The 27,127-nt window shown below is 53.5% G+C and overlaps 1 protein-coding gene across 1 annotated transcript in view; it reads right to left on the reverse strand.

The window, feature by feature from the left end:
- Window positions 1–567: 567 nt before the first annotated feature.
- Window positions 568–27,127, reverse strand: part of ACO2 (aconitase 2) — a 40,089-nt gene continuing 13,529 nt past the window's right edge. Inside the window, exons 2-18 of the mRNA XM_039863341.1 lie at window positions 22,504–22,640; window positions 18,444–18,702; window positions 15,227–15,319; window positions 11,667–11,825; window positions 11,284–11,434; window positions 9,889–9,993; window positions 8,793–8,884; window positions 7,675–7,780; window positions 6,333–6,490; window positions 6,050–6,123; window positions 5,331–5,442; window positions 4,331–4,453; window positions 3,830–3,985; window positions 2,709–2,900; window positions 2,103–2,235; window positions 1,498–1,619; window positions 568–1,040 (exon numbers count right to left, since the gene is read on the reverse strand). Coding sequence (XP_039719275.1) covers window positions 906–1,040; window positions 1,498–1,619; window positions 2,103–2,235; window positions 2,709–2,900; window positions 3,830–3,985; window positions 4,331–4,453; window positions 5,331–5,442; window positions 6,050–6,123; window positions 6,333–6,490; window positions 7,675–7,780; window positions 8,793–8,884; window positions 9,889–9,993; window positions 11,284–11,434; window positions 11,667–11,825; window positions 15,227–15,319; window positions 18,444–18,702; window positions 22,504–22,640 — 2,307 coding nt within the window. The 3' untranslated portion in view covers window positions 568–905. The remainder of the gene's footprint in view (window positions 1,041–1,497; window positions 1,620–2,102; window positions 2,236–2,708; window positions 2,901–3,829; window positions 3,986–4,330; window positions 4,454–5,330; window positions 5,443–6,049; window positions 6,124–6,332; window positions 6,491–7,674; window positions 7,781–8,792; window positions 8,885–9,888; window positions 9,994–11,283; window positions 11,435–11,666; window positions 11,826–15,226; window positions 15,320–18,443; window positions 18,703–22,503; window positions 22,641–27,127) is intronic.

The raw sequence follows: 27,127 nt of genomic DNA on the forward strand, positions 1-27,127 counted from the left end.
CAGACTGGTTTTACAGTAAGTCTTGTCCTGGTGAAAGGCCCCTGCCCTGGCCTTTGTGGCTCACATGGCACCAGAGCGTGGTGCAGGTAGTGCCAGTCGATAACGGCTCCAGGAGGAGCAGCTGTGGGACGGTGCCTGCTGCTGCCTCGTGCTGAGGGGCAGGGGACAGTGAGCACCATGGACTAGCTGTGACCTTGGACAGGGTCGCCTGTGTGGAAGATGGTGGTTGTGTCCACCTGTGTTTGGAGGACTGAATCAATACCCAGGGGAAGGAGAGGCCTTCCTTCTGGGAGGCTCCATCTTGGGCCCAGCGCCTGGCTGCCTGGCCCACCAGGAAAGCTACTGGACTGGGGGAGGGAGGTAGGAGACACTGCCCTGCAGGCAGAGGTGGGTCAGGGCGGGGAGAGGGGGCGGAGAAGGCGGCGAAGTCTGCCAGCTCACGTCTCCTTTGCTGCAGTGAGGGTCCAGCTGTGGTGGTATCATCGAGGGCCTCCACCAACTCTGGTACAAAGACCACTCTGAACCCTGGAGTTGGTAACAGCACAGACACCACCACGCACACACGGGAACAGTCACTGATGTGAATTCTTATTTTCCTTATGAGAGCAAAAGTTTCTTTAAAATCCTTCAGCCACCAGTGAAATGATCAGACAGGAGTAAAACTTTAGATGGGAGTCTTGTCATCAAAAATAAATACAGTTGCATGGCACTGCTCAAGATCTGAACCAAACTGAAAACGGGAAGGCAGGGGCTGAAACATTTAAGCCCGTGGGTCGCTCCATGGGCCGAGGGAGGGGAGGAGAGGAGAATGCCATGGCTGGATCAGATCTGGTTCTGATGACATGCAGACTGCACTTGCGACACCAGAGTTAGGTCCGAGGAGCAGGCAGGCGGGGGTGGCAGAGCTACTGCTGCAGCTCCTTCATCCTGTTCAGAGCGCTGCCGGCACGGAACCACTCGATCTGGGTCTCGTTGAAAGTGTGGTTCAGGAGGATGGTCTCCTGGGTCCCATTGGGGTGCTTGATGATGCATTTCAAGGGCTGCAGAGGAGGAGGCAGGTGTGGGTGAAGCGGCTCTTAGGAACATGGCCCCCTGTTCTGCTGGAGGGGCAGGAAGGCAGGGCACTGCTCTGGGGCCTTCGAGCCAGCAGGTGAACCAAGTCCTAGGCCAAATCTAGGCCTCGGTGGCCATGGCAGGACCCGAAGGGTGTAACTCCTGGGGCCAAGAGGGTCCTGCTGGGCATGAGCTGTTGGCCTCTGAATGCAAAGCCTGGGCTAGTGGGTGAACAGTAGCAGGGCCTGCACTGAGGAGGCCCTTCCTTCCCGCTGGGGGTTGCCTGGAGAGTTTAAGGGCCCTTCCTTAAGGCTTACGGGAAGAGGTGCAGGTGGGGCCAGGTGTAGAAGGGGAAGCAAGGCAGCGGTCCCCTGTCCTCCCCCGCCCAGGAGGGCCCCGGGGGAGATGAACAGCCAGCCTGCCCTCTTTCCCTGGCCCCCTTACCTTGCCAGGGGCAAAGTCCTTCAGGCCCTGGATGGTCAGCTTGTCCACGGGGTGAATCTTGTTGTAGTCGGCGGGGTCAGCGAAGGTCAGGGGCAGCAGGCCCTGCTTCTTCAGGTTGGTTTCTGGAAGGCAGAGGTCACACACTCGGTCCACAGTGTGCAAGGTCCTGTCCCCCTTCGCTGTGCAGGAACCTCATCAGCCCAAAGCGCTTTCTTTTCTAAGTCCAGTTAGGGCTTTGGGAGACAGCCTAGTCCTACTGCCTGGGGACAAAACTGGGGCAGTGACCACAGGCCCAGGTTGGCTGTGCTCCCAGTGGTACGGTGCCTCTCGCTTGGGCCCTGCACTGTGTGTGCTGGTGCCTGTGTCCTGATCGACACCCCCCAGCAGAGAGAACCCTCTGACAGTGTGCCCTGGATTTCGACTGTTTAGGACTGCAAGTGTGCAAGACCACGGCCTGAGGTGGGAAGCTGTGGGTGTCAGACTCAAGGCAGACCTGAAGGGGCAGAGGCTGGTGGGTATGGCCCAGCTCAGCCACTGGCAAGCTGGGTGACCTTGGGCTGCCACTGAGGGGAAGTAGATGGGGCTGGGCCAGGGCTGCAGCTCACCGTGGATCCTGGCGAAGCTCTTGGTGATGATGGCTCGACCCCCAAGGTGGCGTGGCTCCAGGGCCGCATGCTCCCTGCTCGAGCCCTCGCCATAGTTCTCGTCTCCGATCACCACCCACCGGATGCCGTTTTCCTGTCAGACAAGGGAGCAGTGAGGTACGAGGTACAAGCAGGCACTGGCCCCCCACCCACCTAGCCCCTGGGCTCCCAGAGGCTCATAGGTCAAGAGGCTGGAGAGGCCCCACCTCACCTGCTTCTCAAGGGCAGGTGAAGTCTGACCCCCGAGGGGTCAGAGATGATGAGACATGGGCCTTGATGGTGGGCACGGGGAGGTGCCACCCACCCATGGGTGCTCAGCATGGAGCCAGGCCAAGGTGGAGAGCCATAGTGTGGGAGCAGAGCCCTGAGCAGTGGGTGTGTAGTGGAGGTGACAGACGAGGTGACAGACACGGGACTGCCTCTATGGCACCGAGGCATCACTCTGCAAAACTGTGGGTGTGGGCTCCTGGGCGAAGAGCACCCCTTCCCTGGACCACCCACTCTGTCCTACCCAGCTACCAGAAGGTGCCAGAGGACCCCACCCCCAGCCTCACCGCTCTGACCCACCTTGTAGTAGCGGGCAGTGTCAGGGACGGGGCCGAACTCCTGGGTGACGGCGTTGCGCACAGAGTTGGCCTTGCCGTTTTCGATGTTGATAGCACCGATGAGCAGGTTGTTGGAGATGTTATCCAGGTGCCCACGGAACTTGAGCCAGGGGCCGGCGGCCGAGATGTGGTCAGTGGTGCACTTCCCTTTGACCTTGGGTGGGTGGGCGAGAGAACGGGTTGGGGCATGGCCCTCGAATGGTGGACGAGGGAAGAAGCGCTCTAGAGGCAGCAGAGGCTCCAGTGGCCGGGACCCAGGAAGAGTGACGAGAAGCAGGCGCAGGACATGTGGTCTGGCATCGTTACCCCTTGGTCAAAAGGGCTCAGGTATGGCCATCACCCACCCCTCAAAAGCTTTGGGAGTGAGATCTCCAGGAGAGGACACTCAAAGGTGACAGAGCCCAGAGAAGGCGGACAGATGGCTGCTCGCTCACCCTTCAGGTGTAGGCCCCAGTAAGAGTTGTCTGAGCTGGAAGATCAGCTACAGACCTCATGCTGGACACAGGGGAGCCTGGGGATGTGTCCAGGCTGGTGGCCCATCAGTCTCATCTATCACATGGGCTTAATTCTGGCTGTGTCACTGCCTAGAGACTCAGGATAAACTCATGTCTGACATGGGTCTGACATGACAAAGGCTTGGGTCTGCTCAGCTCCCAAACAGGTCACATCACTGATGCCCAACTGTGGGAACAGAGCAACAATGGCTTCTGGAACCTGCTGGTCAAACCAGAGGGCGGAGACCTGCTGTGCTGGGTCACACGTGCCCTTCGTGCCCTTCTTGCTCTCCTTGTGGTACACTCACCACCCACACCCACTGGAGGTGGCCCTTACCAGCTGCAGCCAGATGGCTGAGAGCCCCAGACAGCAGCTGGCCAGATCCAGCTCTGCCCGGCTCAGGCAGTGAATAAAGGGACATGGGGCCGCCGATGCCCTTGCTCTTCTGGCCCTTGCTCCCTGGCCCTTCCCTTCCCCCGGGAAAACGCAAGGTTTCATGGCCTTCCTGCCAATCGGCAAAGGGTGCCCCGGCAGGCTGGGGCTGTCCGCCCCGGCAGCCACCCCTCACCACGTTCCCACGCCACTGACCTTGATAAGGATTTGCAGATCCTCCAAGTCTTTGCCATCCCACTTGTCAAAAGGCTCTAGAAGTTGCAGGCGCTGGCTGGTGGGGCTCACGTCTACCCGCTGCCCACTGCTGTCCTTGGGAGGGTGCTGGTAGGTGTCCTGCCCGGGGTCAAACTCCTGCAGCAGGGGATGGGGGCATGTTGGGTGCCGAATCCTCAGTCCCCTCTCTCACAGAAGGCAAGCTCCGCCGTACCCCAAGCCCTGCCCTCCCAGTGAACAGCTGCTTCGTTCTCACTAACGGTGCCACCCCTGCCTGCCCAGGACAGGCAGGGCTGAGATGCCCAGATATTGGGACGGAAAAGTCCTTAGGAAGGAAGAGTCCTGGCCACAGCGGCCAGCAGTGGCCTGAGACACCGGGGCCGGGGCCGGGGCCGGGGCCGGGGCCGGGGCCGAGGCCGAGGCAGAGGCAGAGGCAGAGGCAGGCCTGCAGCGCTGACAGCAGGGGCGGCAGGGCCTGCTCACCGCTTGGGGAAGCTCATCTGCATCTGGAGCCTCCAGCTTGAACTTCTTGCCGTCCTTGCCTGTCAGGAAGTCAGTCTCTGGGTTGAACTTGAGGGTGCCGGCAATGGCCAGGGCTGTGACAATCTGAAATGGAGGTAGCCTGTTTGTCAGTTAGGACCAAACACCACTGCTGTCCCCCTAACACCCCAAGCCAAAGCCGAGCTCACAATGAGCGCGCAGCCCGGGGGATCTCCAAGTTCTCCGCAGCGGCGGAGCTGCAGGAACATCTCTGAGGCCACTGGGCCTGCAGAGCACTCGTGAACCCAGGCGACCTGGCCTCCACTCCCCACTGGGGCCAGGACTTCAGAGTGCCCTCCTCAGGGGCAGGGCCAGCACTGCCTGGTACACTTGTCCCCTGACAGGTGTGCAACCCCGACAAAGAAATGCAGCTGCAATGAAAATGTTCCTAAGTGAAAACATGGAAGGGCCACTTTTTCACTCATTTTTAGTAAACAAAAATATTTCTGAAATACCCATATAAAAAAAACCAAGTCAAGAAAGCCGGGCTGAGTGCCGACCATGGCTGCGGCTGAATCCCCACTCAGCGCCTGGAGCGCCTGGCTCACTCCACGTTCAGCCTAACAACGAGGCCGCCTTCCCAGCTCACAGATCGTACAAGTGCTTTGTGCACTCACTCATGTAACCCTGACGGGACCCCAGGGCACAGAAAAGGAAAGTGACTTGGCTAGGCCCATACGGCGGGGCAGAGGCCGGGCTGGGGGCTGTCCCAGGCAGAGCTCCTGTTTGTGATCACAGCTGTACCAGGCAGGCACCTCCGACCCCTGGGACATGAGGGGCCACATGTGCCAAGGGAGCGTGATGTTTGGGGCTGGCAAGGCCTGTGGCTCTCGGGTTCTGCTCCCACAGCCCCTTGCTCTGATGCCAACCCTCTCACAGCAGGCCCATGGGGTCAGGGCCCTGAGAGGCAGTCGCAGGTCAGGGCCTAGCTGGGCAGCCTCACCTCTGGGGATGTGACAAAGGCATGGGTCTCGGGGTTCGCGTCGTTGCGACCCGTGAAATTCCTGTTGTAGGAGGTGACGATTGTGTTCTTCTCCCCCTTCTTGATGTCCTTTCTGCCAGGTCAGAGAGGACAGGGTTAGTGATGTCTGGCCTTGTCACCTGGCCCATCCTCCCTAGCTCATGAGAGAAAGGGTAATGGGAAAAAAGCAAGCCCCCTCTGGGACCCACGCAGCCAGAGCAGGAGGGACGCTCAGGGACCACCAAGGTTCACCTGAGACCACACGGAAGGCCGAGGCAGAGCCCAGACCAAGGCCTAACTTTCTTGACCAGGGGCCACTGCCTGCTTTCCAGGGGCTCCCCGACAGCCCCGGCTGTGTCCATCAGGGGAACCGAGGCACAGGGAGGGGAAGTAACTTGCTCATGGTCACCCAGCTACGAAGTGGCAGAGCCAGATTCAAACCCAGGCCACCTGACTCCAGCATCCACACTCTTCACAGTCACACTGTACTCTGACAACAGTAGCGTGGGCTGCCTCCCGCCAGCTGAGGCTTCGGCCCGGCGGCCGCTCAGCCCTCCGTGGTGCTCTTCCTCTCCGCATGCAGCCCAGCTTCCCCGTCCTGCCTGCAGGCCTAACGTGCAGCAGCCCTGAAGCTAGTCTCTTCTCCCTGCCCCCAAAATGTCTCCCTGCAACATCTGGGACGCAAGGGGCTGTCCTCTCACCTGTCCCACTGGCCAATACAGGGGCCACAGGCATTGGCCAGGACGATGCCGCCCACATCCCTCAGGATCTGTGCCTGCAGGGGAGAAAGGAGGACAGGGAATTGTCGGGGGCAGGCTAGTGACTGATGGGAGAGTAGTTCAGCTGCCTGAGGGATGAACCCTGGGGCTGCTGCAGGTACCTGTCCCAGCCCTAGCTGACAAGGCTGTGCCCTGTCCTGTCCTGAAGCCACAGTATTCAGCGGTGGGGTTGGGGAGCCGGGGGTAAGGGCGTGTGGGCACTCACATAGCCGTCCCGCTCAATGGTGGCACGGATCTGCTCAGAGCCTGGTGTGATGGTGAACTGGGACTTGCACTTGAGTCCGTGGGCCAGCGCCTGCTTGGCCACAGCTGCTGAACGCCCCATGTCCTCATAGCTGGAGTTGGTGCAGCTGCCGATCAGACCTGGTGCATTGTGGGTGGTGGGACCAGGGGTCAGGAGGAGACAGTGACCAGAGGTCTCCACGTGACCGCAAACTATTCGGACCATGTCAAGAGTTCAACTATGCTGTGCCAAGAGCTGTTCTTAGCAGAGACAAGATGGAAGCAGCCTAACTGCCCAATAGTAAAGGACAGGGTACACACGGCCCAGCCATTTAAAGGAAGACAATGAAGCCACTGAACATGACACTAAAGACACATGGTGGTTGCTGGTGGCCATTCTTACCGTCGTATAACCTGCACATGTGTGCGCGACAGACACTGCTGCGTGAGGGCTTACAGGAGAGGCTAATTTCCTTCTTTTAGACTTTCTAGAATTCTCCAGCTTTTTTTAACTAGTTTATAACCAGAAGGGAAAGAGTTCTTTTTAAAAAGTCTATCAAGGTTATTAAAAATGTCAATAAAGACTAGATGGTATCACAGATATCAAGACAGTCTCTCATCAGTTCAACGATTTCTTTTCTAATTATTAAACTACCGTATTTTTTTTTTCATTTGCTTCAACTAATAAAGGTGAACATTACATAGCACTTTATGCCAGGTTCTTTTACATAGAAAGCTGTTTGTGTACTAATTCATCACTCCCCCTAAGAACCGTAATGGTACGTCGGATTACCACTCTGTTTTGAAGATGGGGAACCGAGGCACAGGGAGGGGAAGTAACTTGCTCGTGGTCACCCAGCTACGAAGTGGCAGAGCCAGATTCAAACCCAGGCCACCTGACTCCAGCATCCACACTCTTCACAGTCACACTGTACTTTGACAACAGTAGGTGCTAGCGACACTAATGTGTATCCGTATACATAAAGCATGTAAAGTGAGATCAGGCACCGTGGGTGATATTATGAAACGTTTGTAAAACAGAAAGATACACACATCAGTACATGCACATACACAGAAACACAGTACACCTCTCAGAGCTGGCTTCCAGTTGGGGGCTGAGGTTACGGGTGCTTTACAATGAGCATATATTTCTTTTATACCAAGGAAAACTGACATTTAAAAAAAAGTCATAAAGAAAACAAACGATTCCAGAAGTGCCTGGCGCATTAGGAAGTGTCCCGTGGGGAGCACAGGCGAGTGTCCGCAGCGCGGGGCAGACCTGCTGGCCCCGAGGCCTGTTAACGTGACCGGTGGGAGGTGCTCACCCACTCGGATATCCACAGGCCATCCCTCCTTCTCTGCCACAGTGCCCACTTCTGCCACAGGGTGAGCCAGGTCCGGGGTGAAGGGCCCATTGATGTGCGGCTTCAGCTGAAGAAGAAAAGGCATGAGAAACAGAGAGAACAAACCTTGGATGTGGACAGCGTCAATCAGTCAGAGGCTGCCGGGCTCCCACGCCCGAAGTCCCTACAGAGGGCCCAGGAGGCCAACTACTGTTCTCAGGGTTCAAAATTCACCCCAGAAAAACACCCAAGACATGCTCCTGGGATCCCTCCAGCCCTGCCAGGCTTGAATTATCTCCAGTCCGCAGATGAAGAGCCTTGTTCAAGGTCACAGAGCAAGGAGCTGGCAGAGGCATGGAATGAATCAAAGTCCACTACGTTGCATACTACGGTGCTTTTGGAATCTTATGACAAAATGGACTTATGGCCAGATGCTTTACATGTGATAATACTAACAAATGTGAAGGGCTTAGCAAAGTGTCTGGCACCCAGAAAGCACTCAATAAAGGTTAGCAGTTATTATGTGAATTAACTCATTCAGTTCCCATGACCGCCTCACTTCACACACAATGAAGTGAGGCCCACAGAGGGTGACTTAACGTGCCCAAGGTCACGAACTTAAGTGGCAGAGCCAGGATTTAAACTCATGCACACCAGCTTCAGGGCCGAAACCCCTGACTACTCTACTTTGCTGCTTCTGTTCCTGCAGCCTGCCTTTCCTCTGCCCCAGTCTGCAGGTCCCAGGGTGCCAAACCCTGCCCAGGCCTGGGAATCTAAGGCCCTGCTCTCTAAACTCTGACAACAAAGCAAACTCTAGGAGGAAATCTTGGCTTCTGCTAGAGCTGAGGTGGGGCAAATGGAATCAGTTCCTGAATCACCAGCCATAGCCACCTCCGCTCTCCCCTTGGCCATATAGCCCTCCTGCCGGCCTCCCACCCTGATTCGTGAAGCCTGATTCATGCAGCAGTTTGCAGAAGCACTGGGAAACCAGGGGCCCGAGAGCCCTGCTGGTGTGCAGGCAAGGGCCCTCCCAGACCCTCTCCAGGGCACACTAGAAGCCCCAGATGGGGCCTGAACTCCCTGCTGACTCCCTTCCTCACCTCATTTAGGTTAATTTCAATCAGCTGGTCATAATGGCAGCCAGGGTCAGGTACTAAGTAATCCTTGAATTCATCAGCTAGGATGGCAATGTCTGAAATCAACAGGGAGGGAGACTGAAGCCTGTGAAACAGAAATTAGTCCTGAGACCTGATCCATCCATGCATCCATCCACGCATCCATTCGAGCCAAGGTTACCTGGCACCTGCCAAACACCAGGCCCTGGGCGCTGACAGCAAACAAACAAAATAAACAGCACAGGACATTGTCTCTGTCCTAGAGCAGCTGGCTATCTAGTGAAGGAGCTATCAGTGAGCCAGAAGTGACAGTATGATACGACAGACACGCAGAAACAAGGGGACACACAGGAAAAGCACTGACTGAGGTTCAGGGTCAGGGAAGGCCTCCTGCAGATGAAAAGAGCTGAGTTTTGAAGAAGTTACTCAGTATTGGTAGGGAGGGACTGGCCTTCCAGGGAGCACTCCATGTGCCCAGCATTTGGAAGCAAACTGACACGCTCTCCCCATGGCCCCTGGCACCTGGCTCCACGAACCACTGTCGCTCACCTCCTTCAGGGGCCCCAACGACCCCCCCACCACGGGCCCCATTTCCAGCTCCGAGCTTCAGAGAAGCCATACTAGAACCTCAGGGAGATTGTGAGGGAGGCTAGGAAAGTGGTTCTTCTTTCAGATGCTTTCCTCCTCCCTTGAGAGGGCAGGCAGGCATTGTAAACAGAAGCAGATCCATGTCATGTCCATAACTTCCTATAGGCGGCACCAGGGACCAGACCAAGATGACAGCATTCAACCGCCACCCTCTCAGGTGAAACTAAACTCCACTCCTGAGGCAGGGACATCTCAAACTTAGATGCCAGGCTCTTCGAGAAGCTTAGAGCTGTGGACACCCTACTCCGAAACAATGAGACTCAGACAGACACACACAGACACACACACACGCACGCGACTTCGTACACCCTTAGGGGCTTTTCGGAGCCTCTGGCACCAGTCCGGAGACACCGGGTTTGAGACCCCCACCCTGAAGGGGAAAGCGTAGCTCGTGACTAGTCTGCCCCCCACCCACCCTGCCCCTCAGGCTCACCTGCCCGGCCTGTCTTGCTCAGGTATTTCTTCATCCTGTGGTTGTAAGGAAACACTGAAGTGGTGGCCCCGATTTCTGCACCCATGTTGCAGATTGTCGCCATGCCTGTAGAGAAACAGAGCCTGTGGGGCTGGCCGAGCAGCTGGTGTGGGTTGCAGACATCTGCTAGACGTGCACACCATCTCCGCACTGAGAAGTAGGCATCATTTCCTCTCACTCATGCGACCACCTAGTGGCAGCCAGCAGGCTCCCGTTGTGGCCCAGAGTTAAAACAAAGGCCAGTGAACAGAGGCCGCTAGGGCCAGAGCTCAGTGCCCCAGCTCTCTCAGAGTGACAAGAACACAGGAGTCAACCTCTCCCAGCCGAGTTCTAGTTCCGGACCTGGCTGACCTGGCCAGACGGCCCAGTTGTTACTGCGTCCACTTTGCAGGTGAGGGAACTGGTTCGGAGAGATCCCAGGTCATAAAGCAAATGTAGGTGCAACGCTCAGGTGTAGGTCCACCTGCCTGGGGTCCAGGCCTGGCTCTCAGCCACACCGTGGGGCTACATGGAAATGCTCCTTGCTCCCAGGCTTTCTAGCACAAAGACTGGAATCATGTCCACTGTGTGGACCGCCAAGCCCCACACAGAGTGGGTAACGCTCACTGAAAACGTCCTCACTGCTCTCAGGACACCAGCCTCATGGGGGTTGCCAGGACATGAGTCTGGGTTTGAGCTGTCAAAGGTAGGAAGGGCCACCTGTAAGAGTGGGTGCTGCCATCACTGGAGGGGTACGGGGGCCAGCTGATCGGTAGCTCTGGGGGGCTACTGTGGGGCTGAGGCAGGCACCTGGGGAAGTCTGAACCGGACCACCTCTAAGGCTTATTCCAGGTCTCCCTGGGTTTCTGAGGGCACCGTGGCCTGGTCACCAGGAGGGATGAGTAGGAAGGGGCCGGTTCCTACCTGGTCTTTGAGATTAACAGGTGAGAGAGAATCTCTAATGCGAGGGAAGTGAGTGAAGCTCCAACTGCAGCCAGCGCAGATGTGGGAATGGGGCTGCTTTATGGGTGAAGCCCCAACTAATCCCCCGTTCCCACTGTTACCGCCATCTTCCCTGGAATTCTTCTGGATCATTCCAGGTGCCACGGCCAGAGCCCAGCAGCAGAAGTAGGCTTGGCCCTTAACTCTGTGTGGCCACAGAGAAGTTCCCTGCTCCCTTGAGGGGCCTGGACCTCCTCCTCTGTTTCATGAGGGACCTAAACTCAACATGTCCCCTCTGCCTCTAAGCATCCATCTCAAGTCCCCGAACTGGACAGGTTCTCAGGGGAAAGCCATTCACTGCTTCTGCGGCTCAACTACTGGCCCCATCAGGCCCAACACGGGCTGCGGGCCCCGCCACGTGGCTGCCCTCCTCACCAGTGCAGGAGATGGAGTCTACGCCAGGCCCGTGGTACTCCACGATAGCGCCCGTGCCACCTTTCACTGTGAGGATACCCGCCACCTTTAAGATCACATCTTTGGGTGAGGTCCAACCGGAGAGTGAGCCCATCAGCTTCACACCGATCACCTGAATAGGTGGGGCAAGAGAGCAAGTACAGGCCATGCGTCACGTTCCACACGTCACGTTCCGACCAGGAAGCTACCTGCTGGAATTCCCGTTCCTGCTTATTTATCCCCGCCTCCCCTCAAAGAGGTTTGAGGCTGACCTAGTCACTCATCCCTTTCATCCACGTCTCCCATTCATCCCCACCAAACACCCTCTGCAGCCACCCTGGACCGAGTCCTTCCCCACCCCTCACCTTGGGGCACTTCAGCTCCCAGGGGATCCCGGCCATGACGTCCACAGCGTCGGCACCCCCAACTCCAATGCAGATGCCGCCCAGGCCTCCGCCATTGGGGGTATGGGAATCAGTGCCAATCAGAAGAACCCCAGGGTATGCATAGTTTTCCAGAATGATCTGAAAAAGAATTGAAGATCTTAAGGTTAAAAGCCCTCAGCAGAGAATAGAGATAGGGCCCAAAGGGCATCCACGAAACTGCCCCCCGCTGACCCGGGGCCACTGGGTCATTCCCGGGCACTTCTCCAAGATGGGGCCTCTCCAGCGAGGCCCTGAAGAGCCAGGCTGGGGAGACAGGTGCCCTGGGCTGACCCTTCCTGACTGTACGATCTGGGCTTGAAAGTGCCTCCCTGTACCTCAGGCTACAGCAATGAGAACACTCACACCACCCCGACCCCGGGACTGTGGTGAGAACCAGATGAACTAGGATACAAGACTGTGTCCTGTGACAGGCCTGGGGACTAGTGTGACCACTGAAAGGTGTTTCTGACGACAGCTGCTGCCTCGCGTGGTGGACGTGTGGAATGTGCCCACCTGGACTCTCAACAGGGCAGACAATGCTGTCATCACCAGCTCCAGCCCCCAAAGGAAGCCTTAGGGGCCAATGGGAGCTCAGGCCATGAGCTTTTCCACTGCTGAACTGAAAAGTATAGGTGATGCCTCCCCAGCCCCAGGAGCCGGGAGGTGGCTCTGCAAACTGAAGTGGCTCAGTCCAAAAAAATGAGAATTTGCCTCATCGCCTTTTCCATGTCAATGTTCCCTTCAGTGAGATACTCCTCCTAGATGGGAAGGCTCTGGCAGTGAGCACATCCCCCAAAACATCTGATGGAGGTACAGGGTCAGCTCTCCCAGGGCAGCCCTGCCCGCCATCCAGGCACCTGAGGTGCCAGACATGCTGAGGGCTGCAGGATCCCACCGCAAAGCCCCGCCAGGAGTCCCGTGCCCTGGCTGAGTTCTGGCCCCACCACCTACTAGTGGTCATGGGCCCTGAGGCAAGTCACTCCACCCTCCAAGCCTGGACCGCTGTGGTGGCTCAGGGAGATCGGGCACAATAAACTGTAACAGTAGTGCCTGGGAAATGCGTTACTTTTATTTATTTTGCAATGAGATACTTCAGCTGAGTTTCTGCTGCTGATCTGTCAGATGGAATTATGCCCCCAACACACACATCAATGTTGGGAAGGACGAATGCGATCAGAGAAGTGAAAGGTTCTGTGGACTGTCAGGACCGATGGGACGGCTGGCAGGCTCCCTGGGACATTACAGAAACCTCAGGGCCTCTGCCCGCGAGAGGCATCTGCCCAGCAGACTCAGCAAGGCGCGAGGGCTCCTCCTCCCGGGAGTGCAGAAAGTTAGAAGGCCTGGTTTCTTCCCTGGGGGGTGGCAGCTGGCTGCAAGAATTGGCCAACACAGAGGGAATCTCCAATGAAAACAACTGCTGGAGAGAACACTAGCTCACTGTTTCATTTCTCTGGCCCACTTTGCCTCGGCCATGTACAAAGATTTAAAACCAGTTCATCCGTAAAGCTCAAGGTTGTAAAAAGACTAATCCATGAAGGCCAGACACACAGAATTCAGCGTGGCCACATGGTGTAGACAAGTGTGCTCCACATCCAGACAGGAGAGGCTAGTGCACATCCAAGGACTACAAAAGGCGTCACAAGGAAGCTGGTTGTGACAGTGACCTCAGTGGTCAGCTGGATACGGCTGGGTGAATGGGGTGGGGTGATGGTTGGAGAAGTGTATTTTAGGCTGAGCTAACATCTAGAACACAAAATTGGAAATTCAGCCATCCACCCACACAACATACATACACACTGAGGAGCTATTCTGTACTGACCTGGCCCTGGGCCCAGTGCTAGGGATGAAGAAATAAGCCACAGTCCCTGTGCCCGCAAAGCACACTCGGCACATACTAGGGGTATACTGTGAAGGGTCCCAGAGGATCAAACAAGACGGCCCCAACGCCAGGCATGGGGGAGCGCCAGGGGTAACAAGAAGGCAGCCATGTGGAGGAGGCAGATCTGCCAGGACATTCGAAGTGGAGGGAAAGGAGTTAATGTTTGATTTCAGCGCGGGAGGTTAAAGCTCCTGATGGCCCGACGTCGAGAGGGAGAGACAAGTACAGCTGCACAGGATCACAGGGTCCCTGGGCATTTTCTTTTCAAAGGAACAAAAGTATCGGGCTGTACACTCAGCTGGTGGTCAGTGGCAGGTGTGAGCTGCCATCACTGACAGCCCCAAACTTTGGCTCGGGAGCTGCCCAAAAGGCCTGGGCATTTGTACTGAGGTGTAAAGAGGGACACTTGGATAGGGGTGTCCTTCACAACAAAAGGCCAAGCTGGGTCCACCTGACTCTCTAGCCCTGCCGTTGAGAGAGGCTTTCTGCCCCTGCACACTGATGCGACCTGCCATTCCCAGGTGCCTCCTGGCAAGGGCAATGGTCTGAAAGGGCAGTGCAGTGAGCCATGGGCTCTGGTTTCAGAGCGGGGCAGTGCTGGGAGCCTACGGGTCAGATTACAGCCTGATTCAGCTCGTCCTGAAAGAGGCCTGGGAAGTGAGCCTGGGGTGGAGGTGGGGAGAAGGGTCACCTTGGAAAGGTGCGGAGAGGCAGGCTGCACAAATGCGGGTGGACACACAACCCAGTGCACGCCCCACGAAGCAGGTCAGTCCTTTGATGAAAAGCTAAGTACCTCTCTCCCCCTCTCCCCAGAAACACACGACATCACTGCCAAAGGCCAGACACACACACACACACACACACTACTCTCTCTCTCTCTCTCTCTCTCTCACGCACACACTTATGGAGACAAAAATGCTGACCAAGAGAAAAGCCATCCTAGGGAAGAACCTGGAAGAACTCTTTGCTGACATAGCCACATGACCTCGTCCTACAGGATACCACAAAGGAGCCCAGTGCTATGTGCCCTGAGAGGGAAGCATCCCGATGTGACGGAGGCTGCAAAGGCCAGACTCCGGGATGCAAATCCTGGTTCCACAATCAGCCGGTTGAGTGCCCCTGGGCAAGTAGATTGCTTCTCTGTGCCTCAGTTTCCTCATGTGTAAGGTGTGAGTAATAAAACCCTCACAGGGTGGTAGTGAGCACTGAGGAAGTCAGGATCTGGAAATGCGAAATCTAGCGCCTGGCATAACAGTGTGCGCTCAGCAGGAGTTAGCACTTGTGGGAAAAGGCAAAACAAAAAAATAACAAAATATTATAATGCTTAGAAGAAAGTGTAGCAAGAAACACTGTCGAACTTAAAATGCTGGTTACCAGGTGGTCAGAAGGGACTATTTAAATTTCTTACGTGAAGAGTGAGAATGTTTAACTTGACCTAGTGAAAATTAACTTAAAAATGAAGAAGGAGGGGCCTAAGGGCTGACTGAGATGTCATCCCGTTCCCCCTTGGCCCCTCTAAGCCTCGAGCCCCCTGGTCCTGCAGGCCAAGAGGTGCTCTCTGGTTCCCTAAGGGCGGCCCGCCAGCCCCCCACCCCGAAAGGCAGGCCGAGTCCTGCCTTACCTGGTGAATGATGCCGGAGCCAGGCCTCCAGAAGCCCACGCCGTACTTGGCGCCTGCAGTTGCCAGGAAATTATACACTTCTTGGTTTATGTCCTATTGAGACAAATCAATAACCAGAGCAGTAGTAACACAGTTAGCGTCTGGGACGACCCTTGCTCATGCCCTCCTCCCTCAACCTCAGCTCCCCTGTGACTCTGAAATGCGGGCACTGTGCAGACAGGCCCTCTCCCGGAGGCCTGCTACTAATAAATTCAAAAGGGCTTGGATGTCGGCCCAGTCTCAGCTGGCCGGCCTGGGGAGGAACAAGGGAGCCGAGACAGAGGCCCAGTTCTGTGACGCCTGGCCAAGGAGTGGGTCCAGAACAAGTTCCTTCCCTGCCCTGGGACTCAGTTTCCTTACCTGTAGAAGGAACTGGGCTACATCATCTCCAAGGGGCCCTCTGGCTCTGAGTCCTCCACCAAGGCCAGCAGTGAGGGGCATGCCACCAGAGAGCTATGGCGCCGCTTCTCCATCTAAGCCTCGATGCCTCATCTATAATCCTGGCTGTCATTTACTGAATGCTCACTACAGAAATGGCATCACGCTAAATATCCTCACAACCCATCCCACTGTCATCAAGCCCATTTTACAGAGGCAAAAAGGGAGGCTCAGAGGTGAAACAACTTGCTGAAGATCCCAGAGTTAAACAGAGAAGTCGGAGCTTGAAACCAGGCTTGTGTGACCCCAGAGCTCAAGAGTTACGTTCTCATATAAAACAGGGAGGAGGACGCAAGACTACATCTCAGACCACCGGGGTCAGCATCTGGCACGTCGCAGGTGCTCCATACTTTGTAATATGTTTCATGAGCCCCAGATGAAAGTGTCGAATGGACCATGTTCTGAAATGAAACAACAGTGCGGGCTGTGCCCACTCTGCCTGTGATCCGAAGTCAGCTTCCTCAGCGGGGAGGGCAGGGTTCCCCGCACACTAATGTGAGGCCGGGCTTTATCTGGAAGCCATGGCGTGCCACTGGACAGGTGAGATCCCAGTGACAAAAGGGATGGGACCACAGTGGACTGCAGAGTCCCAAAGGAGGAACGAGGAAATGAGACTCACCGGCCTCTGGGCATGGGAGAGCCACGCTCCAAGGCAGAGGAAGGCCTCAAGGCCAGCTCCTCGGCCGTCAATAAAACATCCTCGAGACTACGCAGCCCCTTTCCATCTAAACTCCAGAGCAACCATGCACCCTTCTGAGGGCCCATGGTTACCCCAGGAGAAAGCATGGCAGACAAAGAACCTGGGTCCCCAGAGCAGCCTCTTTCCAATTATTAACATATCTGCTTTTTCATTTACAAATCAGTCACTTATAAAACTGGTACCAAGAGCAGGAGGCAGGGGTCGTGCGGCTGGGTGCGTGTGCACGTGTGTCTGTGCAAGGGGGTGCAGAAGCAGTGGTGGGTGCAGCAGCATGACCTGAACTCAGCCTAGACACCTCTCCAGCTGTCTGCTGAAGAGTGACCCTGGACAGGACACTCTGCCTCTCTGGGCCCCAACCAAGTATATCTGACCACATCCCTCCCCTGCTTAAACCCTTCGATGACTACAGGATGGTGCCCCGCCTACCTCATACCACCACGCCTCTCTTCGCACACAGCCTCAGCCCCGTATGTCCCTTTCAACTCCACAAATGCATCAAGTTGCTTCCTGCCTTTGGGCCTTCGTATATACTGTTCTCTCTAGAATGTTCTTCTTCCAGTTAACATCGACCTGTCTGCTCAGGTCTCAGTTTACATGTCACACCCTCAAAGAGGCTGTCCTTCCCGCCCCCCGACCAAAGTCTAAATTAGACACCTTTCTACACTCTTACGGAGTCGTGCGCTTTCTCTGTATCGCACGTACACAAACTGGCAATTACCTACTTATTTGTGTGACTGTTTAGCTGCCTCCCTACTAGACTCTAAGATCCATGAAGGCGGCCCCTGTCTGTCTTGTTCACACTGAATCCCTAGCACCTGGCACAGTGTCTGGCACATAATTAACGTTGTTAAAGAAATGAGGGAATGAGCTCTGAAACCCCAGGAGTCTGCGAGTCTCATCTCTGAATCCACAAAGAAGGCTAGACCCTGAAGGTGGTGGCCCTGCTGTGGGCAGTCACCCTGAGAGCTGAAGAGGCCCCAGTTCCTGGCCACACCCAGGTCCAGGCACCCCAGGAGCCCCTGTAACCCGATTATCACCGCCGCTGCTAACGTGGCCAGCAGGCGGATTGCTTCAGCTGAATGGAAAAAGAGCCAGTGTACAACCAGGTCACAAACTGCGGGCCGGGTGGGAAGAAAGGGCTGGAATGGGAACGCTGCCCTGAGTGGTTCCCATGGGTTTGAGAGGCTCTCTATGCTGTGCTGGCCCTGGGAGCCGGAGCACTTTCAACTGCATGCCCCACACTGTGCCCCGCCGGGCTGAGGCCCTGCCAGCATTCAGCTCCTGCCAACGGCCCCCCACAAGCGGCGCCCGCTTCCACTGCAGGAGGTGGGGGGCAGAGGCCCAGAGCTGGGAGAGACCGGCTGTGGCCAAGAGTGGGCACACACAAAGGCACCACGAGCAGAGCCTGGCAAGGGGAAGGGGTCCGGTTTCCTAAGGCACGGTGGGGGGAATTCAGGGTGCCATTCAGCCCCTTCTACCTTGTTAAGCAAAACTCACAGAAGAAGAAAGCCCCGAAGGGGGCCAGGCAGTAAGAGAGCCGGGATCCGTGCCTGGCCCTAGCCGCGGCCCCATGCGGCGTAGGACTTGACTGTATGGTGCCACAACCACCTCAGATTTACATGGCAGCCATCAGCCTTCCACCCTGACAGCGCCTTCTGGGTCAGACAAGAGCGTAAGCCGGCGCGCACGTGATGCTGGCAGAAACGGGAACTTAAACTGCTCTCTCCAGAGAAACTGGCGGTGGGTATCAGAATCCGATGTCTGCATCGCTTCTCTAATAAACAGAAAAAGGGCTAGAAAAAAATACCTGCTGTGTGGTAAGATTAAGGATGATTTTGCTTTTAGGCTTTCTCTGTATTTTCTAATGTCTTCACAATGAGCAAATGATATTTTTGGAATGAGAAAAGAGCAAAAACATTAAAAAAAAAAAAAAACTAAACCAAAGAGCTCATTCAGAACTTGGAGGCCACGCCTAGTTCGAGGGTTCTGCCTGCCATCCCAGGTCGCGCTCACCGTCCCCCGACACCACCTCCAGCTCACCTTGGCCCGACGCAGGTCTTTCTCACCCCCGAGCTGGGCCTCGATCAGATGGTCACAGTGGATAGTAGACGGCACTGCCACCTTGGGCAGACCGCTGCTGATGAACTGCAGCATGGCCATCTGGGCCGTGGCATCCTGCATGGCCACGCGGTCGGGCCGCAGCCGCAGGTACGTCTTTCCCCGCTCGATCTCCTGGTTGGCCGGGTCGTCCAGATGTCCATACACGATCTTCTCCGAGAGGGTCAGAGGCCGGTTCAACCTGAGAGGAGAAGGGAGGGGCTGCCTGGTACTGTCCGCATGACCCCTGCCCACCACAGCCACTCCCTCTGCCCGTGGCAACGGTGACAGAGCGTGGGGAGAGGGGATCCTTTACTTCACGAGAGTGGGGACCAATCAGTCACACTCACTGAGGCACTTGCAGTGCGTGACACAGTGCCTGGCATTCAATAGGTATTTCAAAATGATTTGATGACTAAATGAATGACAACACCACAAGAGGTGGCAGGGGTTCTTTTTTAAGGATATTTGACTTTAAAGTATATTAATTACTATTGTCTGATTAGCATCTATTACATGTGTATCTCACCATCTACTCTTCATTGTATACTTGTCACTTAAAATAAGCAAGAGAATGGAGGCACAGCGGAGCGGTGCTGATACCTCAAGTTCGCAGCCAGTCTCACCTTGAACCCTCTACTTATCTCTGTCCATGAACATCTCCCTTGTGCCGTCAGCCCTAAGACAGAGGATCTGAGCCAGCGTCCCCCTCACCCAACCTGCCCTGCCCTCCACCCACGACCTCTGCCTCAGGTGTTAGAGGCCTCCTTACCCTACTGTGCGAAAGCCCTGTCCATCAGCCCCACTTGTTCTCACCCCATGGAGGGAGTCGTGGCTGTCAGCTCTCAAGAACAGAACCCCACATCGCTGCCTCTAGCCTCTCACTGGTCCCCCTCTTCCTTTCCAGATCCCATTTTCCTGTAGGTCCCACCCCTCCCTTCCTCATTAGAGCCAAAATGGCAGTCCAAGTCTGATCCTTCAGGAGGTGCAGCCCCTGCCAGGACTCGACTGCCCCGCCTCCAGCCCCACCCATGTGGACTGAGGTCAGTGCAGGTCAACTCTCAACCACCCACTTCGGGGCCCTGATGGCTCCCTGCTCTGCCCACTCAAGCTGGCTGCCCACGGAGCACAGCAGCACTGCTGGACGTTGACCACTCACGAAGCTTAGGCCAACCCAGAGGCCCGCAGGGAAGGGGCAGAGTTCCACTCACACCCAACAAAGCCAAGAAAAAAGTATCAGGCGAGGAGTCAGAGGCTCTGGGTCCAGACCTGACCCTCTTACTAAACCCACTACGTGATCAGATAAGCAAATGCCCTTCCCAGGGAGGACGCCAACCCATTCTAAAGTCCAGGGCTTCGACTACAACGAGATAACAGAGAGCACTTATAATAAAACAGCTTTACTGAGGTGTAATCGGCACGTGATAAACTGCACATACTTAAAGTATATAATTTGATAAGTTTTGACGTAAGTATACACTTGTGAAACCATCACCACAATCAAGAATGAACACATCCATCACCGGCAAAGGTTTCTCTGTGCTCGTCCTCCTGCCCCCACCTCCAAACCGCCACTGATCTGCTTCGTCAGTCGACTGGTTTCACCGCAGCCCTTACTTTTAGTTCAGCATTGCTCGGAACACTAACATACAGAGTTCACTTTATCCTCACAACACAGACGAGGAAACTGAAGCACGGGGAGGTCACAAAGCGAGGGAGCAGCAGGGGAGGACGCGAGGAGCCAAGCAGTGTGGCTCCACCGTCCGTGCTCTTCCCGCTGCCCTGTCCTGTCTCTCAGTCACACCTGGCAACGTAGGGGTACTAGGTGTTTAGTCGTATCACTACTGCTATTACCAAGGTGCCTGCTGAGAAAGCAGAAGAACTCCCCTCTGCTGGCCCGAGCTCCAGCTCCTCACTCCCAGGTTCACCTAATCCCTGGAGAGCAAGAGTCCCGCAAGGTGCTGGCTCTGTGGGCAACGGCAGAGCAACTGGCAATTCTGAAAACCTCTCCCAGTTCCGTCATGAGAACCCTGAATAAAAATAGCACTGGCTGAGGTACAGCCTGCCCCGTTCCGGGGCAGCAGCTCCAAGGCTGGCGCACCCGCAGCGACTCAGTGCAAGGAGCACAGCCCCTCTCCCGGGGCCCCAGGGGAGATGAAAAATAGCACAAATGCTTTCAAACTAAAGACCTTGACAGCAAATGCCTGAAGTTGTATAAAAAAAGCCTGACGATGACAAAAGCCTAAGGGTGAGTTCAACATCACTTTTCCTTGAGGATTAACTGAGGGTGGCAAAATGGGTCCTCTGCGTTTCTTTGTCCCTCAGCTTCACCTAATGACAAAGAGCCAGTTCCCAAGAACAGAACTGGGCCCCTTCTGCCATGGACACAGGGTGGAGGAAGAGTGACCCTCCCTGCAAGGTCTCGGGTCCTCTAAAAACATTCTTAAATCTATTTTAATCCACTAGTGTCCTTTTAGAATAGCCTCACTTCGGCCTTCTTTTTCTACCTAAGGGTTTCTCCACCGTGGCACCACTGACAAGTTTGGGCCAGATGACTCTTGGTTGAAGGGAATGGTAGAGGTAGGTAGGATGTTCCGTCATCTTCCTGGCCTCTGCCTACTAGATAACAGTAAACCCCCACCCTACCTTGAGTTATGACCACTAAAAATGCCTCCAGACATTGCAAAATTCCTCCAGGGGACAAAACCAACACCCCTGCCCCCAGTGAGAACCCCAGCTCTACAGCAACAATGAAAATGAAGCATCCCTTATCTGTACTAATCTGGAAAATGCCGGAAGTTATTGGACTTTTCTGATTAATGCAGGGTTGGAATAAAAAGGCAAAGGACTTTTTTTTTTTTTTGGTTAATTTTACTGATAATAATTAACATCCCCCTTCCCCCCCAAAAAAATCCCAGTGTCTTAGAAGGCAGTGTTTTTTGGTTAATTTTTAAAGCGAAGACTAAGGGTGAACGATACTTTGTCACATTATCTCAAAGCAAACTTCTATGTTAACTTGCCCTCCAAGCATGACGAACAGCAAGGGAGAAGTGTTTTGCAGACTAAAGGAAAATCCAGCATTTTCCTACTGAGCTGTGGTCTGAGAGCTCCAAGAATAAATGAAATGTTGTTTCCTGGGGAAAAAATATTTGTACAAAGCCCAATATCAATGGGGACAGTGGTTTGCAACCCTGACCACACATTAGAACCAGCTGGGAAACTGGCCAGTGCTCCTCACATTTTGATGAGACTCAAGGCGTCGGAGGGTGCTGTGAACTACAGATTCTGGCGGGGGGCGGTGGGGCGGGGCCTGGGGTTCGGCATAGTTAGCGAGCTCCCAGGGGATGCCGACACTGCAGATCTGTGGACCACATTGGCAAGCTACTTCTCCACCTAGGCCTGTTCCTTGGCTGTAAAACGTATATACGCATATCTGTTCTCACTTATTCCCGGTCGCTGTCACCAGGTAGGCAGTTGTTCACATTCCAGAAGCGGCATCCTTTGGTGCCAGCATCTTAGCCCAGGACCTGGCACACGGGACAGCAGTGCAAAGGCGGCTGTCATTTTACCAGAAGGAGGCACCCAGAAAAGATACACTCGAGATCCTACTTGAACTTTCCTCTGGGTGTCAAGCCTGAGCTCGCCTCCAGACTGCGCACCGCGGAGGAAAATACGCTATTCCTCCACCAGGGGCCTGGTGGATCCCAGAAGGCTGGCCCAGAGTCAGCAGTCTGTCCTGGAAAGGGTGCCTAAAAGGGTCAAGCCACAGCACCAGTCTCAGAGACCTTCCCTACGACCCATATCACCAGGCTTCTTGATAACAGATTTTTCCTTGGCAGAGAGGGCAGCAGGTCCACCACCCACCTGGAATACCTTTGTCAGCAATGACCTTTGTATCCTACGTGCCTTGGTCCTGCCACCATCGTCAACCACGCTGCCTGAAGGGGACAGGTGGCAGCAGTGGCACCTTTAGCTGTCTCCTCCGCTCCGCTGGCAGCCTTACCGTTTGCGAACAATGTTAATGTTCTTCTCTAGCACGTCATAGCGGATGTAATCATTGGGCTCAAAGTGGCTCATGGCCACCTTGGCCCGTTGGCACAGGACTGAGGCCACATGGTACTGCCGCACACCCAGGGCTTTCTGCAAGAAGAAAGACAACACCAACTGTCAATGGAGGACTTGGGGTGCTCCACCCCTGATGGACAGCTCAGTGTGGTGAAAAAGTGAGAATTACAGTGCGGAGTTAGTCAGTAACTGCAGCCTCAGTTTCCCCATCTGAGGCATGGGATGATACAGAAGCCACGGGAATACAGCCTGTGCTGGGAGAAAGGGCAAGGGACTTGTAGTCAGAATTGCTGCTATCAAAGTCAAGTTCTATGAACTAAAGAAAATGCCCCATCAATTGAGAGCCAGAGGCGATGGGAAATGGGAACATAACCAGCTCTGGTGATCACGGGGCCACTGGAGAGGTTAAATGAGAACACATGTGAAAGTTGTCATTAAGCTGTAAAGCCCTACCCAAATCCTAGCTGCTGGTCTACCTGCGCTGTAAGTTCCTTAAGGGCTGGGATCAAGCTCTGTCTTATTTATCTCTGTAGCAAGACCACCTAGCACATATTATTCAATAAGTAATTGTCGAACAGATGGAAAATTAATGAGAAAAGGGATAAGATGTTTCTTATCCCTTCGACAGGCAGTGCCTTATTCCCCGGCCCTTGAACCCGGAACATACTTACTGATTCACTTCTAATAGATAGAGAGAGGCACAGGTGAGGCTATGTGACCTCTGAGGCTAGGTCATAAAAAAGATAGCTTCTACCTGGCTCTCTCTTTGCTGCGTGGGAAGGCAGTGACCCTGTTACGACACTGAGGCAGTCCTGGGAGGGGCCCAGCTGGGGAGGAATCAATGCCTCTTGCCAATAAGCAGCGCCACCTTGCCAGGCGTGTGAGCATGCCATCTTGCAAGCGACTGCCCCCGCCCCAGCCCCAGCCCACACCTTCAGATAACCGCAGTCCTGGCTGACACCTGAACTGCAACTTCTTGAGCGACCATGAGCCAGACATACCCAGCCAAGGCACACCCCAATTCCCAGCCTACAGAAACTGAGCGAGAAATGTTTATTGTTGTTTTAAGCCTCTAAGTTTGGGGGCAACAATCTGTTATGCAGCAATAGATAAGTGATTGTTATGAGGGGGTCTTAATTTTAAACTATGGATGACAAACTTCACAGGGTACATTATGACCAGGGAAGAATAAAGAAACCCAAAGAAATGATAGAAGGAAAGGAACAGTTGCTTCTCCTCTAGGTATATTCCCTGTTTAGGGGGTCATACCCGTGGGCAAGGACAAGGCGAAGCTCAAGCCACTTCCCCTGGCTCCCTTCTTTGGGTCACCTGGACATCTGAATCCAAACCCTGCCAACCTCAGCACCTGAACCAATACAAGTGCACAGCTGCCACTCCCTATTCAGGTCACCCGGTGGTGAGAGCAGACTCCATTAGGACAGCACCCCCAACCGCCACCCACCTACTCGCCACAACAGGACCAAGATCCCAATGCAGACTTCAGATCCGCTTGACCTCCAGCTCAAAACCCACCAAGGGATCCTCACTATCTGCCTCACGTGGGAGGGGTGCAGAACCCACCAATGACACAGCAAAGGACTTTCAACAGCCTGTGCCCAGGAAGAATGTAGTACATGGCAGCTGCAGCTATGACCTGCCCCTTCTGCAGTGGGAAATCTGGGCTTCAGTCTGGCACACCATTTTCTGTCTGAAGCATCTTGGACAATTTACCCTCATTAAACACTGATGTCTACACAAGAGTTATTGTGAGGACAGGTGAGATTAAATAAAGTCCTTGGCAATGAATCTACCATTACGCTGTGCATTTACAAGCATACCCTCTGTCTTTCACACAAATGAGAAACTAGGCAAGCTGTTCTGCAACTGATTTTTATCATTTATCAACAAATCTTACATATCTCTTCAATGTCCACATACAGATCTATCGCTTTCTTTTGGTAAATTAACTGCCCACCCCCTTCCCAGTCCACCGTTTGTCTAGATAACCCCCACGGATTCTTCCAACCCAGCTCAAAGCCTATTATATATTCCCACTGATTCCTGACATTCATTTGTGAGAGCTGTCTCCACTAGTTTGCAAGCTCCACTAGGGGAGGAACTGTGTCTGTTTATTCATAACTAATTACCCACGCCCAAACACCAGGTCTGACACACAGGAGGTGTTACATAAATATCAGTCAATTCAACCAATGAATGTTGCTTCTCCTTTACCAACCAGCTCTTTCTTATTGAGTGACATTAAATACAGAGCAGGTTCGGTTAACCTTAAGACAGCAAACTGTTAACGAATCAGTAATTTACCAGTCTCAGATGCTTTTGGTTAGAGTGTAAACAGATTCAACATTTTTGAAAGACAATTAGGCACGACTTATTAAAATGTAAAATGTCTGTACAGTAGTCCTTCCTTATCTGCAATTTCACTTTCCACAGTTTCGATTATTGGCGGTCGACCGAGGTCCAGAAACGTTAAATGGGAAAGTCCAGAAATAAACAACTTATAAGTTAAAACTGCATCCCATTCCGAGTAGCAAGATGAAATCTCATGTCGTCCCGCTCCACCCCTCCCGGTCGCGAACCATCCCTTCGTGCAGCATCTCCATGCTGGACGCGCTCCCTGCCCCTAAGCCACTCAGCCAGCTCGGTTATCACATCGACTGCCCTGGTTTGCAGCGCTTGTGTTCAAGCCGCCCTTGTTTTACATATAACTTCTATTACCAGTTATTGTTAATTTTATTACCATTTATTGTTAATCTCTTACTTGTCTAACTTATAAATAAACTTTATCACAGATACGTATGTACAGGAAAAAACATAATATATAAAGGGTTCAGTGCTGTCTGCATCCACTGGAGGTCTTGAAACGTACCCCCCGAGATAAGGCGGTGCTGTACCTTTTGACCAGCTTTCTCTCTTCCAGGAAGCTACCTTATAAAAATATATAAATGAGTGTTGAGACTGGCAAGGACATTCTCTGCAGCATAGTTTTAAAAATACAGCCTTAAAAAACTTGCAATTAAAAAAATTAGTTATGTAACTATGTATGATGGTGGATGTTAATTGGACTTACTGTGATCATTTTGCAATATATTCAAATATCAGATTATGTTGTACACCTAAAACTAATATAATGCATGTCAATTATACCCCGATCAAAAAATTACATACCAATGTCATAGCCAAACGGCACCAGCAAATGACCTGCTCATAATTACAACGGGGTCTGCAGAGTGTCATCGGGCTCTCTGTGGCATTCTATGCACTAGACGCACCGAGCCTCAGCCCACCCACTTGGTGCCTGTCTGCACACAACTATGCACTGGGAAAATGAGAAAATTAAGGACAACGTAGTGAGTTTTTTAAAAAGTCAAATTTATTAAGTTTAAAACATGTCCTTTGTTCTGAATCTTTCCTTCCTATACCTTTTTAAAGGGTTAAAAAGGCCCTTTAAAAAATTATACTCATCAAGGTAACATGGTTAATAACATTATCTAGATTTCAGGTGCACATGATAATTCGATAGCTGTATGCCCTATTGCAGGCTCACCACCCAATCTTCCATTAGCATTTATTTGACTCCCTTTACTAATCTGCTTTCCTTCCACCCCCTTCTTCTCTGATAACCACTATTCTGTTGCCTGTATCCATGAGTTTGTTTGGTTACTTTTTGTTTCACATTCCACACGAAATCAGTTTTGTCCTTTTCCAACTGACTTATTTCACTTAGCATACTATTCTCGACATCCATCCATGTTGTTGCAAATGGCAATATTTCATCTTTTTAGGGCTGAGCAGTATTCCATTGTGTGTGTGTACTGCATCTTCTTTATCCAGTCGTTCATCAATGAACACTTAGGGTTATTCCACGACTCGGCTACTGTAAATACTGCTACAAAGACCCTTTCTTTTAAGAAACGATGGCGACAGTAGATGCTGATGTGGCTTGTTTTGTTTGTTTTTGTTGTTGCTTTGGTGTTCCTACTTGGAAAAATTTAAAAACCTGCAACTCCATGTTGACACCCCCAATTCTGTGTGTACATTTTGGCGCCCTCTATTACACAACTTTCCCAGAGCAAAGTTGTCTTTGGCGGGCAGTAGCAGTCATTGGAGAAGTAAGATACAGGAGGAAGCAAAAGTTAGAATTTCAATTTTACTCTTATAATCTCGGTAGCAACCAGAAATATGACAAGTGATGAGCAAGGGTTGACCTTGGTGAGAAGCGTCCATCTTCACTGTCAATCCTCCGACCACCACGCCTCACTCATTCATTTATTCATTCACCTGTCCATCCACCAAATAGTTATTAAGTACGGGACAAGGGACTGTTCTAGGCACTGGGGATACGGCAATGAATGAAATGATCCAATACTCCCTACTCTCTTGGGATTGACATTCTGGGAGGTTAAAGCGGGTAACTGATGGGGAGACAGACAAGTAGAGACAGCGAAACGAATACAACTTCAGTCAGATTAAAATCCTTAAAGAAAACGAAGCAGGAGCAACTGGAAAGAGAGCCCGGAGAGCGGGGAGCTGCAATTTAAAAC

This window comes from Pteropus medius, unplaced genomic scaffold (assembly GCF_902729225.1).
Source record: "Pteropus medius unplaced genomic scaffold, Ma_sr-lr_union100, whole genome shotgun sequence".
NCBI classification, from domain to species: Eukaryota; Metazoa; Chordata; class Mammalia; order Chiroptera; family Pteropodidae; genus Pteropus; species Pteropus medius.